This window comes from Chelonia mydas, chromosome 9 (genome assembly GCF_015237465.2).
Source record: "Chelonia mydas isolate rCheMyd1 chromosome 9, rCheMyd1.pri.v2, whole genome shotgun sequence".
Taxonomy (NCBI): Eukaryota; Metazoa; Chordata; order Testudines; family Cheloniidae; genus Chelonia; species Chelonia mydas.
Window position 1 is genome coordinate 60284925 of NC_057855.1, and position 18849 is coordinate 60303773.

An 18849-nucleotide genomic window follows, 5' to 3' on the forward strand; every position below is an offset into this window, starting at 1 on the left:
TTAAATCTTCAGCTGTGCTTCAGCCCAGTTCCATGGAGGAGCTGTTTTTCTTAAAACAGGACCAATCCCCAATTTTTGCCCCAGATCCCTAAATGACCCCTTCAAAGATTGAACTCACAACCCTGGGTTTAGCAAGCTAATGCTCAAACCACTGACCTATCCCTCCCCCCCATGGAGGAGCTGTTACTCCTAAGGCCAGAGTAGTACCAGCCTTGGAGCCTAGGCCTGGCCTCTCAATTTTTGTAACCACCTCAGCACACGTGTACAGAAGCTGCTGGGCACCTGCTCACAGGCCAGGGCAGCAGTAGTGAGTAGCATAAGAAAGAACTTCCACCAAGGGTTTGAAGGCCCAGGCATAGACCTCCAGGCCCAGGATCTTGGCCCTGGCATGTCTGCTCTCCAGGGCCTAATGAAGAGTGGTGGCAGGGGAAAGAACTGAGCCCAGGCTGTGGTGGAGAGCAGGGGCAATGGAATGAAACTGGTGTGATGGGCCTTTTCTCCTGCCCCAGCCTGTGTATTCATGTGGGAGGGCTCAGTGGGTGGAGCATGCTGCTCAGGGAGTGTCACACACATACCCTTTTCCCAGGTGTAGATGATGATGTTGTGTGGGAGTCAGGGCATGTCAGGCCAGGTGCCAGGGAGATAAGGCCATGCTGCTGTACCACTCCTAGCAGCTCCTTGGGATGCTGTAAGCAGAGAGCCTGGTGCTGGGGCACTGCATGTAGTCTCCTAGCTGCACCTTGAAGGAAAGGTCCATAGGGCCGTGCTACAGCCCCACCCCCAGCAAGCTTGGAAAGCAACCCTGAGAGTTCCGGGGCAGCCGGGGGGATGTATGTTCCCTGGAAGAGTGCGGGGGGGCAGTCCTTCCCCACAGAAGAGGGAAGGTATATGTGCATACTGCCCATGCCCTCCCCTCAAGAGGCCATGAAGAAGCTGGCAGGTGGGGCCTTAGCACCCCAGGGCAAGCACCACTCAGAGAAAGCACAAGTGCTCCTAGTTCAGCTAAGCCCAGCTTCTATGGCTGCCTGTTAGTGAGGGCACCACGGGTGCCATCTAGACAGAGTGCAGGCTGGATGCCAGGCCTTAGTGCAATGGACCGAGCCGCTGGGAGCAGAATACACCAGCACAGCCACTCCCACGTAGGGGGCAAGTGTCACTCCTTGGGGGGCCAGTGCATGTACAGTTTGGGGGGGGGGGGGGTGGATGAGGCTCTTCCAAAGCCAGTTTGCCATGTTGCATGGCACCAGGGCTCTGAACAGTGCTGGGCAGGCAGGCCTACCCCTGCCGCATGATCGGTGAACCTGCAGCCCACATGCTATGGGTAATGGAAGGGTTAAATGCCCCTTGGTTGGGAGTGTGGTGGGGATGCTCAGGGCTGGGGGAGGGCACTAGCAGTCTGGGAGTGGGGGGGGTCTCAGGGCAGGGGAATAGGGCATGTGAATGTGAAACACCATGAAGCTAGTGTGAGTGGGAGCCTGAACCTGCTCTGCCCTGGCTCTCTGGGCCCCTTGCAATGCCTTCTGGGGCAGAGGCAGTAGGTGCCCAGGCATGGGCCCCTGACTGGCACAGGGGCCAGGCCCCGGCTTGCTGCTCTCGCTCCATGGCCCAGGTTACACATGGGGCTGCTCTATTCCAGTTCCCTAGTCATTGGGCCTGGTGGACACCACCAGGCTCCTGACGGCTGCTGCTATTCAGCACTGCTCTGTGACCACTGTCATAAAGGGCCCATAAAGCCAGCATTGCGGGGACACCCCATTGCAGGCGAGGCCCCCCCCAGCTCAGTATGCTAGGGTGTGTTGGGGCATAAGAGGTGGCCTAGGGCATCCCTTTTTGCCAGCCTCCTGCCCTGGCAAGGCCCATAGGCCATGGCACCCAGGACACAAGTTAGGGCCAGAAGAGGTCCCAGGAGCCCTGCAATTAGAGCAGTGCAAGCAGCACCTCTGGCTCCCTGCAGCAGCCCTAGTGCAGGGGCCCAGCTGAATTCCCTCCCTCCTGGATAATGGGGAGCAGCTCCCATTCCAGCAGCTGTACTCGGGGCCAGGCCCAGCCGCTAGCTCAGCCCCTTGGCTCAAGCCAGAACACTGCATATTGGGGCCTAGCGTCTCTGCAGATGGCAACTCCTGGGTAAGATGAGGAGTGGCACAGCCAGGTGCTGCCACTGCCCTGCCACAGCCCACCACCAGAGTCTGGTGCAAAATGTCTCTTTAATGGGTGAGGGCAAGAAGCAAATGTCATGCAGCCTGTGAGGCTCCCCTCTCCCAGCATTCCTGGCCCCAGCAGCCCCCAGCTCTGAGTTGGATCCTGTTAGTCCAGGGAACTAGGCTTTCCCAGCATCCTTTGCCTCTGTTGGAGCCGAGGGTGCATCTGCGCACTTCACACCACATCCCAGCATTCCTCCTTGATGTCACCACTGCCTAGAGACAGCAGAGCTGCAGGGCCTGGGGCAGAGCTGGGCTTTGCCAGGAGCTGAGCCATCCGCTCACCAGGGAACGCCGCCTCCGAGCTGATGGCTAATTCCAGTTCCACCACAGGTGTCAAGCCCATCTTTGGGTGACTGAGTTGGGTGCAGCTGTCAGTGCCTCCTGCTGGCAGGGCTGCTGTTGCTTTGCCATCCTGGGAGCTGCTTAGAGCTAGTGGCTGGAGCTCCTGGACCTTTGCACGGTCGGGCAGGCTCTCCTGCTGGGACACCTGTGTCTTTGGCACCCCGGCGAGCGTGGCAGGATCACTGGAAAGCAGGCTCGGGAGTGGGTGATCCAGCATAGCCAGGCAGCTGCCGTTGGCTTCCATTGTCCCAATGATGGTGGCAACAACAGTGCCTGGCTGGCCAGTCAGAGCTATTGGCTGGAGCAGACTAGACAAGGAGTGCTGGGGGGCAGCAGGCAGGAGGGGGCCTGCTGCTGGGATATTGCTGCCCGGGCCTGGCAGTGGCTGGGGGAACCCATTCATGGGGAACCCAGGCTGGAGCGGGATCCTGTCCGGAGCAGGGGTGCTGCTTGGAAAAGGAGAACTGGTAGCATTTCCCAGGGCCAGCATTGTGATGAGTGGGATGGGCTGGAGAGTCAGGGACCCCAGCCCCAAGCGACCGGGCAGGAGCGGGGAGCTGGGGAAGGAGAAAGGAAAACGGTCATATGTTGGAGTGAATGTGCAGACTGGGCCCCACCAACCACTGTAGGTGGGGGATGGGAAATCCACCCCCCTCCCCACCCAGGCCCCCACCACACCCCATATCGCCCCTCCACTCACAGCTGGGGCACCAGCCCCAGTGCTTGTGCCCCCCAGCTGGAGCCTGTGTGCCCAAGGCTCTGTGCTGCCTGCCTCTGCTGACACTGAAGTGTTGGCATTGATTGTCACCCATGCACTATATCCCCACTGCGCTGCCCTGCCCTGCCGTGGCTCACTCAGCCTCGGGTCCCCCGAAATTGCCTCTCACTGTGCCGCCCCATCGGGCCTCCTACCACCTCCCCTTCCTGCCCTGCAGCACAGCTCTCCTGCCATGCCTTGCTAGATCCCCCCTTTGGCTCCCATGCCCCTCTGCCCCTGCAATGTCCCACCAGCTGGGCTCCCTGTCACCCTGTTCCCGAGACGCTGAGCCCCTCAACACCATTGGCCTCCTCCAGCCCCATCATCTGGACTCATCACCGGCCCTCTTTCCACAACCTGCCTGCCCTGCACCCCTTGCTCTGGGTCCAGCCAACTTCTCCAGAGAGCTGGTAGCTTGGCCATGGAGGGTACTGCTGCCTGGGTGCATGATGGCAGCCACGGCCCTGTGCCCAGGTTTGGCACAGAGGTTGGGCAGAGCCTGTGGCCCTGGCTGGATCCCAACTCCCCTTGCCCAATGCTGCTCTCAGGAGAGCTGGAGGGTCCTGCCTGCAGTGGCCATGGCACCTTTGCCCTGCTGAAGACAAGCTGCCACTGTGAGGGGCTGCCCTGGGGCAAACACCTCCTCCCCCCAGGCCAGGCCCAGCCCTGGCCTGGAGGCTGGTCCACTCCACTCAAGGCAGCGTCAATGCCAATGGTGGGCAAGACATTGTGTGGCTAGAGTCCATGCAGCCCCCCTCAAGCCTGTGGCTGGCACTGCATCCACAAGGGGCTGTGCTGGGGGAGAGGGGCTGGGGCACGGCTGGCATTCCTCAGCCCTGCATGTTGCAGAACCGGCCCTTCCTCCAGGCACTTACCCCATGGCATGGGCGGGTGGAATGCTGGCCCCCCGCTGCACCTTGGGGGCAGGACACGGTGCAGCTGTGGGCTCCCGAGGCTGGGTCACTGGTGCAGTCTCCCTCTTGCTCCGAGTGGGGGACAAGGCACTCTGGAGGGGGGCACTCCTGGAAGAGGGCCTGGGGGCCGAGCGGCTGGCTCTGGGGTTCACAGTGCCCACTGTTTCCCCCTCATCCTCAATCACCACCAGGTCCTTGGGCATCTCCTTGAACTGATATACCAGCCGCTGCCCTTCCACCTTGGCCAGAATGCCACGCTGGTAATAGTACCTGGGGATGACACCAATGCAGCATGGGACTGGGATCTCCCCATCCCCAAGTGCCACAACCCTCCCCCCAGCCCTGCCTCCTCCAGCGCCAAAACCCACCCCCCCCCATCGCTCCCCTGCATCCCCACTCCGGCTCCACACCCTAGCCCCTGCACAGCCCCCCCTTACCCAATCAGCTCTGCACCCTCCCATGCACCGTAACCCCCCCACACACACTGCTCCCCTGCATCCCCACCTCAGCTCCACGCCCTGGCCCCTGCAGAACCCCCCTTACTCCATCAGTGCTGCACCCTCCGACACAGCTCCCCCCCCAACTGTAGCCCCCCACACTGCTCCACTCCTGCCACCAGACCTGCAACCCCCACCCCCCAGCTGGAGGACCCTACCGCAGTGCCCGGCCCATGGTTTCATAGTTCATGCTGGGTTTGTTCTTTTGCTTTCCCCACAGCCTGGACACTGCCTTGGAGTCCACCAGCTTGAAGATGCCCCTGTCTCGCTGGGTCCATTTGATGTACTTGGGGCAGGTGTTCCTGTCCTGGAGCAGTGCCAGCAGGAACTCCCACAGGTAGAGGGCGTTACCTGGGGGGGGCAGGGAATGGTGGGCGTGAGGGGCAGGCAGTGCACAGCCCTGGGAAGGGGCATCCCAGACCCTCCTCTCCTCTGAACTGCCCCCTGTGCTGAGGAGCCCAGTGCAGCCCCTGTTGTTCTAAGGGCAAGGAGTCAGGGCCCTACTGAGCCCCCGTGAGCCAGCCCAGTGCCCCATGCGCCACCCCATCACTAGCCCGAGTACCCTCCCTCTGCAGCAGTAGCGAATGTAAGCCCTAGGTCCACAGCCCAGGCAGAGTGGAGAGCTGTTAATCAGTGCACTGCAGGTGCGGGCCACTCCCAGCTGACGTGTTCCAGAGTCTCAGCTCTCCTTCACAATGGGCTCTAACCCTCCTGGCTGCAAGGAAACCGTCACCGCGTGTAAGGCACAGACAGGAGGGATGCGTCTGTCAAGACCAGCTAAGCAGCTCAGAGCTGCAGGCGAGTGCAGGGGAACTGCTTGGAAATCCTCTCAGTATCAGCACTGTTGGTGTCCAAGCACCAAAGAGGAGGAGGAGAGGCCTGGATACAGCTGCACAGAACATCATCGTCTGCGGGTGGCATCTCGTCCCGGCCTGGGCAGAGGGCAGAGCCTGGGGAAGTACAACCGCTCATTTTCTCCACTCTGAACCCTGCAACTCTGTGCAGTACGGATGCTGCCTCCTGGCCCAGGGAGCCTGGACTGATCTAGGGACATTAGCAGGAGCCAGCAAGTTCACCCAGCAGCCCCTGGCAGAGAGCAAGTCACCATTATCCACAGCAACACTGGGCTGCTCCTGTCCCACTAGGCCTCCCCGCATGGGCTGGAGGCTAGAGCTTTCCCAGGCTGCCATCCTGCTGCGGCGCAGTTTGTCACAGAATCATAGAATATCAGGGTTGGAAGGGACCTCAGGAGGTCATCTAGTCCAACCCCCTGCTCAAAGCAGGGCCAATCCCCAATTTTTGCCCCAGATCCCTAAATGGCCCCCTCAAGGATTGAACTCACAACCCTGGGTTTAGCAGGCCAATGCTCAAACCACTGAGCTATGTCTGCCCCCCAAAGCTATCCCTTTATCCTGCTGTCAGGGGAAAGGGGGCTCTGCCGGGGCTGGGGGAGCTGCCTGGGCTACATTCAGAGCCCAAGGTGAGAAGGGCCCATTGTGATCAGCTAGTCTGTCCCCTGCACTCCACAGGCCAGAGAGCTGCCCCACAGGAATCCCTAGGTGATGAGGGAGGGCGCTCTGCTGCAGCTGCCGGGCTAGTGGTGGCATGGGCGTATGGGCAGGGCTCCCTGCCCTGAGTCAGACTGGCCAGGGGGCTCAGCCAGGCACGAAGTGTCTCCCATTCGCTCAGCAGCCTCTGGCTGATGATTTGCCCCATCAGGCGCTGAGCCAAACTCGTCCGCTCCCTGCCAAGCTACAGGAGGCGTTTGCTGTGGTCCTGTCCAACCTGACATCTCCCAGCCTGCCCCCCCTCCACGGGCCGCCATGCTGCTCACTACCTTTGCCGTCCTTGCTCTTCCTGCAGATTGGAAAGCCTGGGGTGGTGATGGGGGAAAGGCAGCGGGGGGACTTCGGCTTGCGACCTGCAAGAGTTAGACAGGAGAAAGGAAGAGCACAGCCCCAACCCTCCTACCACCCAACCTGCCTCTCCATGGGCCTCCCCTAGGCCATCAGCTATTCTCACAGCAGGCGCTGGACCTCCTATTCCTGCAGCATCCTCTGAGTGGGGCCTGGGCACTGCACCTCCCCTGGATTCACTTCAGAGAGCAGCTTCCCTCTGTAAGACTGCCGCTGTTCAAGATCAGGACAGCATGCGATCACTACTGCGGGGTTGCTGTCTTCCCAGCACAGTCCTGCACAGCACCACACCCACCTCCAGTGTGTCAGTGCCGGGTGAGGGAGGGGACCACCGGCCAGCACTGTAGGTGCTTGGGTCTCAAGAGTCACACAGTGGTGATGGAGACAGGCTCCGCACCGGGGGCTGGCCATGCTGCTGGGCTCAGACCAGAGCAGCTAGTGGGGGTGATGTTGTCTCCACACCCTGGTGCACAGTACTGGGCAGGGGAGGTGGGCTGGGAGCTGGGGGCGGGGCCAGCACTGGTCATGGGGCAGGGGCGGGGAGGATACAAGATAATAATGTCTCTGGTCCATAGTGGCGGAGAGGCAGGAGGACAGCTGGTTTGGTCAGTGTGTGGGGAGCTGCAATGCAGGGAATGGCGATGGAGGTGGGATGTCCCGGGCAGGCTGGGCAGGGCCCTGGGGCAGGGTTAAGGCTGGTAGCTGGGACTCACGGGGATGCGGCAGGTGCGTGCCAACGAGGAGGCTGGCTCTGCGCCAGGCGCTCCCCGCCAACAGAACAGGACATGTCACAGGCCCCAGGAGCCCTGCTGGGAGAGGAGGGCATAGCATGCACAGGATTTAGGGGACCCAGGTTACCTTTTCTCCTGGGCTGCTTCCCTGTTTGCTCCCTGGTGGACCCAGCCGGGGGATTCTCCTCGTCCTCAGACCTGAGCAGGCTGCTGGCTTCCCCCAGGCCCAGGGGGCAGGCCCCTCTGTCCAGGGAAGCCCCCGTGCCACCAACTACAAGGGATACAATGGGAGGGAAGCCTGGCTGAACATGGGGCACCAGATCAGCATCACGCCCCTAGGACCTTCACTCAGACTGAGCCATGCCAGCGACTCCCCCGCCCACCAAGATGTAGCCACCCTGAAAGAAGGCCTCTAACCTGCAAATAGACCCTATCTAGGTGTGAGCACCTCCAACCCTCCTACCCCGCCCACAGGAGGGGAGAGCCACCTTGCCCTGATGCTCTCCCATGAGTGGGGGAAGGCCCCCAGCCACCACTCTGTGAGAGGGCAGGGGCCCTTGTACTGCCTGTGAGGGGGTGGGACCAGTTCCTCCTCCCCATGAGATGGGAAGGGCTCTTGTCCTGCCCTGTGAGAGGGGAAGGCCCCCAGCCCTGTCCCTCCCACAACCTAAGAGGGGAGGGCCACTGCCCAGGAAAGGCGACTCACGCAAGCGCTTCTCATCCAAGATGTTGTTGGGTGACTCCACCCAGAGCAGGCCCTCGCCAGCTGCAATGGGGGGTAACGGCTGCTCAGCGTCACCTGCAGAGAAACAGCTTGTGTCAGTCCACCCCCCGCAACTTCAGGGGGAACAGGACCACCCTGGGGCACCCACCTTCTGCCAGGCTTTTCAAAGAGCCCAGCCCCCAGCAGCACCTATTGTTTCAGTGGGGATGATGGGGCCGTTCCCCCTCTCAGTGCAGGCTCCATGCAGACTCTGGCAGGCAGTGCTGCACAAGGTTTCCTTGACCCCATCAAGGCTGGAGCCATGTCACTGCCCCTGCCAGTGGAGATGGTGGTGCATAAGCATGCGGCTTGCTAGCTGCATCATCATATGCAGGGCTGGAGCTAGACTGGCTCTGCACACCAGGGGAGAGCCCTGAGCTCAGCTCTGCTGGGTCTCAGCAAAGGCCTGGCTTTTGGAGTCTTAGGGGATCTGCAATGGATGAAACGCCCTCTTCCCCCTTGCCCCCGTGTGACCCACCTGGCACTGTGACACTGTCCCCAACAACCTGCAGCTCGGGCTGGTCCAGCAACCCATCTGCCATGATGCCACTGGGCACCTCATCCAGTTCCAGCCCCGAATACACACACAGCAGGTCTGTGCAGGGAAGCTGCTCCTCCAGTGGGGCAGGAAAGGCCAGTGGGTCATCAAGCTGCAGGGGGACAGACATACATCATGCACAGTGCAGCTTGAGACTAACCCCGAGCATGCTTAGCACACACCCCCAGAGATCTCAGGCCCAGCCATTGTGATGGGATGCCTCAGGTGCAACCTGGAACTGTGGGACCGCTGTGCCCCCTTAACTCTCTGGCCTGGGCTGTCTCTCCAAATGCTTTGCTAGTGACAAGCAGCAAACCCCTCCAGATGCTGTTATCACTCAGCACAACAGCAGGGGGAGTCCCACACCCAGCTGGACTGCATGAATGCTCCCTGAGCCACTCACGAATCACACAGAGAAAGGCACTGGCCAATTTCCCCCAGCTTCCCACGCTTGCACCCCAGACCTGTACCGTCTTGCCCTGGTCAGAAGCTTGACCAGTGTAAATTTATTACCCGGTCTACCCCTCCCTCAGCGTGGAGAGGTCATGCACCAGCCTTTGTAGCCTGAGCTGAGATTTCCCAAGCACTTCAACCAAACCAAATTGTTTTAGATAAAATTTCAGGATCCTGACACAGGGAAGAAAGGAGAGCAGCAGAATACGGACCCTGGACTTCAGAAAAGCAGACTTTTACAACCTCAGGGAACTGATGGGCAGGATCCCCTGGGAGAATAACATGAGGGGGAAAGGAGTCCAGGAGAGCTGGCTGTATTTTAAAGAACCTTATTGAGGTTACAGGGACAAACCATCCCGATGTGTAGAAAGAATAGTAAATATGGCAGGCGACCAGCTTGGCTTAACAGTGAAATCCTTGCTGATCTTAAACACAAAAAAGAAGCTTATAAGAAGTGGACAAATGACCAGGGAAGAGTATAAATATATTGCTCGGGCATGCAGGAGTGAAATCAGGAAGGCCAAATCACACCTGGAGTTGCAGCTAGCAAGAGATGTTAAGAGTAACAAGAAGGGTTTCTTCAGGTATGTTAGCAACAAGAAGAAAGTCAAGGAAAGTGTGGGCCCCTTACTGAATGAGGGGGGCAAACCTAGTGACAGAGGATGTGGAAAAAGCTAATGTACTCAATGCTTTTTTTTCCTCTGTCTTCACAAACAAGGTCAGCTCCCACGCTACTGCACTGGTCAGCATAGCATGGGGAGGAGACGACCAGCCCTTTGTGGAGAAAGAAGCGGTTTGGGACTATTTAGAAAAGCTGGACGAGCACAAGTCCATGGGGCCGGATGCGTTGCATCCGAGAGTGCTAAAGGAATTGGCGGATGTGATTGCAGAGCCATTGGCCATTATCTTTGAAAACTCATGGCGATCGGGTGAAGTCCCGGATGACTGGAAAAAGGCTAATGTAGTGCCCATCTTTAAAAAAGGGAAGAAGGAGGATCCTGGGAACTACAGGCCAGTCAGCCTCACCTCAGTCCCTGGAAAAATCATGGAGCAGGTCCTCAAGGAATCAATTCTGAAGCACTTAGAGGAGAGGAAAGTGATCAGGAACAGTCAGCATGGATTCACCAAGGGCAAGTCATGCCTGACTAATCTAATTGCCTTCTATGATGAGATAACTGGCTCTGTGGATGAGGGGAAACCAGTGGACGTGTTGTTCCTTGACTTTAGCAAAACTTTTGACACGGTCTCCCACAGTATTCCTGCCAGCAAGTTAAAGAAGTATGGGAAGGATGAATGGACTATAAGGTGGATAGAAAGTTGGCTAGATTGTCAGGCTCAACGGGTAGGGATCAATGGCTCCATGTCTAGTTGGCAGCCTATATCAAGTGGAGTGCCCCAAAGGTCGGTCCTCGGGCCGGTTTTGTTCAATATCTTCGTAAATGATGTGGAGGATGGTGTGGATTGCACCCTCAGCAAGTTTGCAGATGACACTAAACTGGGAGGAGAGGTAGATACGCTGGAGGGTAGGGATAGGATACAGAGGGACCTAGACAAATTAGATGATTGGGCCAAAAGAAATCTGATGAGGTTCAACAAGGACAAGTGCAGAGTCCTGCACTTAGGACAGAAGAATCCCATGCACCGCTATAGACTAGGGACCAAATGGCTAGGCAGCAGTTCTGCAGAAAAGGACCTAGGGGTTACAGTGGACGAGAAGCTGGATATGAGTCAACAGTGTGCCCCTGTTGCCAAGAAGGCCAATGGCATTTTGGGATGTATAAGTAGGGGCATTGCCAGCAGATCGAGGGACGTGATCGTTCCACTCTGTTCGACATTGGTGAGGCCTCATCAGGAGTACTGTGTCCAGTTTTGGGCCCCACACTACAAGGATGTGGAAAAATTGGAAAGCGTCCAGCGGAGGGCAACAAAAATGATTAGGGGGCTGGAACACATGACTTATGAGGAGAGGCTGAGGGAACTGGGATTGTTTAGTCTCCGGAAGAGAAGAATGAGGGGGGATTTGATAGCTGCTTTCAACTACCTGAAAGGGGGTTCCAAAGAGGATGGCTCTAGACTGTTCTCAGTGGTAGCAGATGACAGAACAAGGAGTAATGGTCTCAAGTTGCAGTGGGGGAGGTTTAGGTTGATATTAGGAAAAACTTTTTCACTAGAAGGGTGGTGAAACACTGGCATGCGTTACCTAGGGAGGTGGTGGAATCTCCTTCCTTAGAAGTTTTTAAGGTCAGGCTTGACAAAGCCCTGGCTGGGATGATTTAGTTGGGGATTGATCCTGCTTTGAGCAGGGAGTTGGACTAGATGATCTCCTGAGGTCCCTTCCAACCCTGATATTCTATGATTCTATGAGTCTATGATTCTATAAACCAGATTTATTAACTATGGAAAGATAGATTTTAAGTGATTATAAGTGGTAGGCATAAGGGGTCAGAGATAGTTACCAATGAAAATAAAAGATAACTGCACAATCTAAATCTTAAACCTTATTACACTAGGCAGTATTTGGATCAAGCAATTTTCTCATACCACTGGATGTTACAGTTCTTAATACACACGCCTCCCTTAAGCCTAGACCAGTCCCCTCAGTTAAAGATTTTGTCTTCTCAGCATTCCTGTTGCTTCCAGCGTAGGTGGGGGAGGAGAAAGGTCAAGGCATGCTGCTGCTGTTCCCTATTTTATATCCTCAGTCCGTGTGCCTAGAAGACACTTGCGCAGACATGTCCTGGTGGGCTTTGCTGAGTCACTGGGCTGGGCAATTCCCCAGGGTGTGGTCTTGTGCAACTGAGATATAGAGTTGAGCAGTCCCCATTGTGTGGTGTTTAGGCAGCCCTCTTTGAACTGTAAATCCCTTGATTACACTCCCCTGCTGATTAATGGTAGTTGAGCACCCTCCTGGAAAGGGGTCCTTTGTATGTCACTAGCAAACTTACAACATATTTCAGTAACAACCGTACAGCAAAATCTCATAGCTTCATACACACTAATGACAGATATTTGGACAGAACAACGAGTTTCAGCAGAGCATGACCTTTCCTAGGATATCTTATATGGCATGCTTTGTACAAAACAGATCAGTTACATGACGGTGATGAATATGGGGGTTCCAGGTTATCTTGCTTTGAGGTACAGAGTGCAACACCCATACATTCCAAACACACCTCTCCAGGGGCAGGCTCTCTCCCTGAAATGCATTGCACCCCGTGCAACAGACAGTCATTCTCTAGGCTGGAAGGAGGGACAAGGAATCCCAAGCCCCTGCACAGCTCCCATCCCTCAGCGGCTCTGCTGCTTGGCTGCACAGAACCCCCCACCCCCACCTCTGCGTGCATGGCTGGCCAGTGTAGCTATTGTGACTGCCCCACCCCACAGTAAGGCGCCCGACACACTCCTAGCAATGCCCCACGGGGGACAAATTCCAGAGTGCCAGCGCTTGGGTTGGCTGCTGCATGACTCGCTGCTGTCGGGTCACTGCGAGAGCAGTCCTGACCCTTTCCAGAGATGCAGGCACAGGGCCCGCTCTGGCACCCAGTAGCACTGCTCTGAATGCAGAGTAAGGGCCTCGCAGGCTGGCTGGCTACACCACAGATGAGAGCAGAAAGTGGCCAGAGCAAGGGAGATGCGGGTACATGCCACTGGAGGGCAGCACTGTGTCTCCTAAAGAAGCATCCGGGAACAGGGGCTGCTGAGTTGCAGCCAACCACTGATGGAGAGTGCACTGCTCCCTCCTGCTACTCCTGGCTCAGTCTGAGTCTGTCTGCACCTCCCAGCCCCTTGGCTTCAGCCCTGCAGCAGCTGTCAGCCCCCAGGAGTGCCTGGTCTGCTTCCCTGCATTCTCCTCTCCATATACCATAGCTGGTCTTTGCTGTAACAGGGCAACACCCGATTGCCTGCCTAGCCCGTATGGCTTACACCTGCCTAGCTGTGTCGGTATATTAGAGAGACAAGCTTGGCTCCAGAAGTTGGTCCAATAAAGGATACGACCTCTCACACCTTGTCTCTCTAATAGCATTGCCATCACTGTGTAAATGTGTCTTCCTACTCTTCCAGATGTTTAAAAAATGAGAAAATGATTCTCTGGCTTTGCCAGTTCTTGCCTTCACTCCTTTAATGGGCTGGCCATTAGCAGATATTGTACTTACAAGTTAACCAAAGTCATCAACTCTTTCATACTCTTCTCCATCGGTCATACATGTGTCAATATTGACAGCATTCTCTGCTATCCCCATAATCTTGGTCTCCTGCATACTGACACGAATACTGATTGGCAGCTTTTACATTTATGCTCATAAAGACTCTTTGCATTCCATCCACGTTGGTATCCATATGACTATGTCATCTGCAAACTCTAGGACCCACAGTTTATCTCCCATCTCTCCGTCACTCATCTCATTACAAAGTCTAAGACAATGCAGAAGAGAAGTGGGGAAAGTACACAGCCTTGCCTTACATCAATAACAATTTTAAACCGTTCCGTGTCTCCACCACGCAGACTCGTCATACAAAGCTTTTATCCGTTTGCAATTTTTGCTGGAATTCCATAGTGTCTTGGGATCTTCCAGAGGGCTTTTCTATGGACACTGTTGAATAATTTGTGAATTCAATGAAGTAAAAACCTTCTTCTGCTGGTATTCTAAGCTTCCCTAGTGGTGAAAACCTGATCTGAACACAACCTTTCGGATCAAAATCCAGCCTGTTCATTCCTGGGTACTTTGTAAACGGCAATTTTCATCCTATTCAAAATGAGTGTGCAAAACACTTTCCCAGGTACAGGGAGACGTGTCACTCCACTCCACGTATCACAAAAAGGCTGGGTCCCCGTTTTAGGGATTTTTACAGGTGACACCTCTTCTCTAGTCTTTAGGGCAGGTCTCCTTTCCCCAGCCCATGCTACACAGCCTGCACATGTAATTCACCATGACTTCCTTTCCAGCACTTAACATTTCACTGTGCATCTTACCACAGCTTGGGGTTTTACCTCTCTTCAGCTGACTTATGGTCTTACTTGTTTTCTCAAAAGCAATTACTCCTAATGAGATGGGTAAGTCCACTGTTTCTTCACAACTCGCAATGTGCATTAGTGGTTCTGGCTGACTGAGCACAGCCTGGACATGAAACACTCGGTCCTTCCTCTGTGGTTAAAATCATATCATCTCAGGCTTCACAACACGACAACAGTTTGAGAACTGTGTGAACAGTTGTTCGGGTATTAGGAATCCCCTCTCTTGTACAATTCCTCATCTTCTCTCGCTTTGGTAGCCATCCAGTGTCCTGTCTCTTCTGGCTGATCTATCAACTTCCTCGTCTTTGTCATGCTGCATAGTCTTTCTGTAGAATAGCTCTTTTACTGCTAGCTTGTTCACGCTGACCTCTTCTTTAATTCTTTCCTCAAGCCTCCCTGTATTTAGTTGGAGCCATTCTTCCGTCTTAGATTTTCTCACTCCTGCCCACAAGGCTCGTCGGGATTAAAAATAAATGCTCCCCTGAGCCAACAGAAAGGGCTCTGGGATGCTTAGAACTCCAGCAGGGACAAGTCATTGTGCAAATGCCCATTCCCTGCCAAACACTGCCCCTTGGCACTAAGGCAAGATCCTGCCATAGGGCTCAGCCCCAGAGCACCCAAGCACCAAGCTCAGAGTCAAACTCAGCTGGCTGATTCCCCCTGGACTCTCAAGGGGGAACCCTTGCCCCCATTTGCAGCCCTTCCCCTGCTAACAGCACCAGCGGGGTTAGGGTTTGATCACACGACATCCCCTGGCAGGGATTTAGGACTGCCACCCCCTTGCACATTTCATAGCATCCTCCTGCCCCCAGACAGACACACCGGTGAGGCTTGTCCCCACTGCGGACAGGATAGGAATGGGAGTGGAGTGCGTGCATCCGTCCCTGGACCCTACCTGGTGTATCTCCTCCAAGCTGCTGCTGGCAAATTCAAATCCCAGATCAGTGGGGTGGGCAGCTAGTGACATGGCCCAGCATCAGAGACAGGCACTGGCAGGAGAGATGGAGGGAGCAGTGGTGCCTTTGCCCTGCGGGAGCCGGTGTGACAGGACTGCAGCTGTCCGCAGCTTCATAGGGATGGCAGGGAAAGGCTGCTCCGCACAACTGGCCCAGCCCAGGGATCTGGATGAGGGATCCCCTTGGCTACCGCTGCATGCTGAGCAATGTCACCACAGGCCAGGGCCTGTCAGAGAGAGAAAGAGACGTTACTGCTCTATTGTGCTGGAGCCAGCCAGAGGGAGCAGCTCATCGGCCCCTAAGGGCTCCCCATGCCACAGTCCCCAGGCCCCACTCCCCTGCACTCTCCCTGCCCCTATATTCCCCAGGCCTCCCCCACCCTCCCCCACTCCCTACCCCCACACTCCTGAGGCCCCACATGCTCCCCAACCCTGCAATTCCCACGCCTAGGATTGCCAACTCTGACTGAAGCTATTCCGGGAGATTTTTCCCCCGAACATGATGTAATGTCATTTTCTTAAAATATCCTACTAACATCTCCTGGATTGCTTTCCGTAGTCACCAGGAGATGGAGGCTGATTCCGGGAGACTCCAGGCCAAGCCTGGAGGGTTGGCACCCCTCCCCAGGCCTCCCTCCCCACCACACCCCACGCTGCAATTCCCAGGCCTCCCCCTCCCCACCATCCCCAGGCCTCCACCTCCCCGACACACTCCCTGACCCCGCACTGCCCAGGCCCCACAGCCCCGCATGCTCCCCGCCCCTGCACTCCCCAGGTCTCCCCCTCCCCGCAGTCTCCAGGCCTCTTTCCCAACCTCCCACATTCTCCTCACTGCTCTGACCCCCGATATTCCCCAGCTCTGCGCCAAACAGGGTGATAAGAATTGGAACGTGTTCTGAGCAGCTCATGCAGGGGGCAGTGCATCACAAACCAATCTCAATATTGAGGAAACATGATTTCTTTACCCTAACTGCTTACTAGAGTCGTTCCTCTTCCCTCTATTAATCAATTTCCTTGTCACTTTCCTAATTTCCTTGTCACTCTGCTGAAGTTAAAGCAGAGTCAGCAGAGGAATTGCAGTGCACTCTGCTTTCTTAAACCAGACATTTTCATCTTGGGACCAGGCTCCCCCCAGGCTCCCTGCAGAGTGTAGGCATAGAGCAAGTGCCCCACACACGTTCCCTGAGAGCTGCCAGGGCCAGGGCTCAGTTCAATGCCCACAGCATGTCGCCATGAGGTACCCAGTACTGTGGCAACACACCACCTGCCAATGTTCTGGTTCCAGCAGAGCCTGTCTCACTGCACAAGTGCTTTTCACTTGTAGGTGCAGTAGTTCGGCACCTCAGGGTACAAACTTTACACTGACTGACTTTCTCTATCACTTCCCCAAACGGGCAGTGGGTGTCATGTCCAAGCAGAGAGAAATCCTTGTGACCGAGCTCAATTTGGGGAAGAGCCAAGCCCTTTTTTGAGCCCCGGGGGTGCGCAAAAAATGGTAGAAGATGATTTTGTAAAATGCTGGTTTTGGGGGGAAATATAACAAATATTGTTATAACAGATATAACTCTTGTTCAAATAAACCCAAAGGTGGATCTTAATCTGCCCCCACCATGAGGCATAACAAATTTCAAGCCAGTCCAAGTCAGCATGTGGATTTTAGAGCACATAGAGCCCACCTTTAAACAGGAAGCCATGCTCAGCCTTAGTAACAGCCCAGCTCGTGCCACGCTATAACACAAGGGAGGCAGTGTGGCCTAGTGGATAGGGCACTGAACGAGTACATGGGACAGCTGAGTTCTAGTCCCAGCTCTACCACTGGCCTGCTAGGTGATCTTGGGCATGTTACTGCACCCCTCTGTGCCTCAGTTTCCCCATCTGTAAAATGGGGATAAGGATGCTGACCTGCTTTCTAAATCGTTTTGAGATCTGCAGTTGAAAAGGGCTGTCAGAGCAAGGTATTAGTATCTCTTGGCAATGAGAGCAGGGAGCCTTGTTTCTAAGTGCAGCTATTCCCATGTCTGTTCCATGTAGGGTGACCTGATGTCCTGATTTTATAGGGACAGTACCGATTTTTGGGTCTTTTTCTTATATAAGTTCCTATTGCCCCCCACCCCCTGTCCCAATTTTTCACACTTGCTGTCTGGTCACCCTAGTTCCATGCAGTTGAGGTTGTGTGCTGTTGCATTGCCGGCAGGCCTGCAGTGTGCGAGTGGGGGTTGTGCTAGGAAAGGCTGCCCAGACTGCAGTGGCTGAGCACAGTGCTTTGTGTTCTGCATTTGCATGTTTGCACTCTCTGCTCCCAGGCACAAATAGAAACGTCAGCCTCAAAATAGATTCAATAGGAAACTGAAACCAAAATCCAGCAAACATGTCACCCCGCAGCCTCCTGCCGAGACAGCTCAAAGCTGGAGGGGACAGCTGATCTAGCAACCATCTCATGCAAAGGGAGGCGACTGGGGGCAGACCCTACCCCCTGCTGCAGCTCTGGGGTGAATCCCTGACAAACGCAACACAGCAGGACAAATGGCAAAACGCATCCGGACTCCATAGAGTAGAAAAAAGCAGTTTTCTGCAACTCTGCCAAGTGCTGAGGCTTCACACATCAGCACAACCATGCCAGCTGCAAAGCAGCCACTGCATCCGAGGGCCGGGCACTGAGCTTCGAGTGGAATGGAAAGTTGAACTATTAGAATGGTTAGCCACTAGGTAGCACCGTGCATGATACGGTACAGTGCCATGTATCTGAACCCCTCTTATTAGGACCTTTGCATTATCTGGAATCCCTTCTGTCCGGCAGCATGTGAGGCATGTGAGACAGCGATACGCACCCTTTGCAGCATGCATCTCATGGGGGTACTGGCGAGGGGAGGGTTGCCAGGTGTCTGGTTTTCAACTGGAATTGGAATGCCTGGTCAAAAAGGGACCCTGGTGGCTCTGGTTGGCACCGCTGACTGGGTCATTAAAAGTCCAATTGGCAGCACAGCAGGGGGCCGGGGCTAAGCCTGCCCTAGCTCCATGTGGCTCCCGGAAGCGGCTGCCAGGTCCCTGGAGCCCCTAGACACATGGTCGGCCAATGGGAGCTGCAGGGGCGGCGCCTGCAGGTGCGAGGGCAGCGCACGGAGCCTCCTTGGCTACTCTGGCAGCTCCCATTGGTCCCGCTTCCCAGCCAATGGGAGCTGTGGACCCAGGCCTTGGGGCAGGGGCAGTGCATGGAGGCTCCCTGGCCACCCATGCTTCTAGGGGCTGCAGGGACCTGGTGGCTGCTTCACGGGAGACGCAGTAAGTGCCACTTGGACCCCGCACACCGAATCCTCTCCCGCACCCCAACCCCTGCTCCAGCCCCCTCCTGCACACCAATTCCCTCATCCCCAGCCCCACCCCAGAGCCTTCACCCCTAGCCGGAGCCCTCACCCCCCTCCCGCACCCCAACCCTCTGCCCCAGCCTGGTGAAAGTGAGCGAGGGTGGGGGAGAGTGAGTGATGGAGGGAGGGGGATGGAGTGATAGGGCGCAGGGCCTCAGAGAAGGGGTGGGTCAAGGTCAGGGCCTTGGGGCAGGGGCGGGGCAGGAGTGTTCAGTTTTGTGTGATTAGAAAGTTGGCAACTCTAGGGGGAGGTGCAAGGAAGGGAGACATGCAAAGCGTACCCTCTGCAGCTAAGGTTGCCAGGTGTCCGGTTTTCAATCAGAATGCTCGGTCGAAAAGAGACCCTAGCGGCTCCAGTCAACACTGCTGACCAAGCTGCTAAAAGTCTGGTTGACGGCGCAGTGGG

General features: G+C 56.0%; 1 protein-coding gene across 4 annotated transcripts in view; it reads right to left on the bottom strand.

Annotated features, from left to right (window-relative positions):
• Positions 1 to 2185: 2185 nt before the first annotated feature.
• The window catches only part of ELF4 (E74 like ETS transcription factor 4), a 38108-nt gene continuing 21444 nt past the window's right edge, over positions 2186 to 18849 (bottom strand). For 3 of the 4 annotated variants that reach the window (XM_037909326.2, XM_037909325.2, XM_037909327.2), the window contains 8 exons: positions 15022 to 15308; positions 8600 to 8771; positions 8065 to 8157; positions 7486 to 7629; positions 6549 to 6632; positions 4870 to 5062; positions 4176 to 4484; positions 2186 to 3100 (listed from right to left, as the gene is read on the bottom strand). In XM_037909326.2, the coding sequence (XP_037765254.1) occupies positions 2374 to 3100; positions 4176 to 4484; positions 4870 to 5062; positions 6549 to 6632; positions 7486 to 7629; positions 8065 to 8157; positions 8600 to 8771; positions 15022 to 15093 (1794 nt within the window). In that variant the 5' untranslated portion in view covers positions 15094 to 15308 and the 3' untranslated portion in view covers positions 2186 to 2373. The remainder of the gene's footprint in view (positions 3101 to 4175; positions 4485 to 4869; positions 5063 to 6548; positions 6633 to 7485; positions 7630 to 8064; positions 8158 to 8599; positions 8772 to 15021; positions 15309 to 18849) is intronic. The other variant, XM_043522252.1, reaches the window with a different exon arrangement.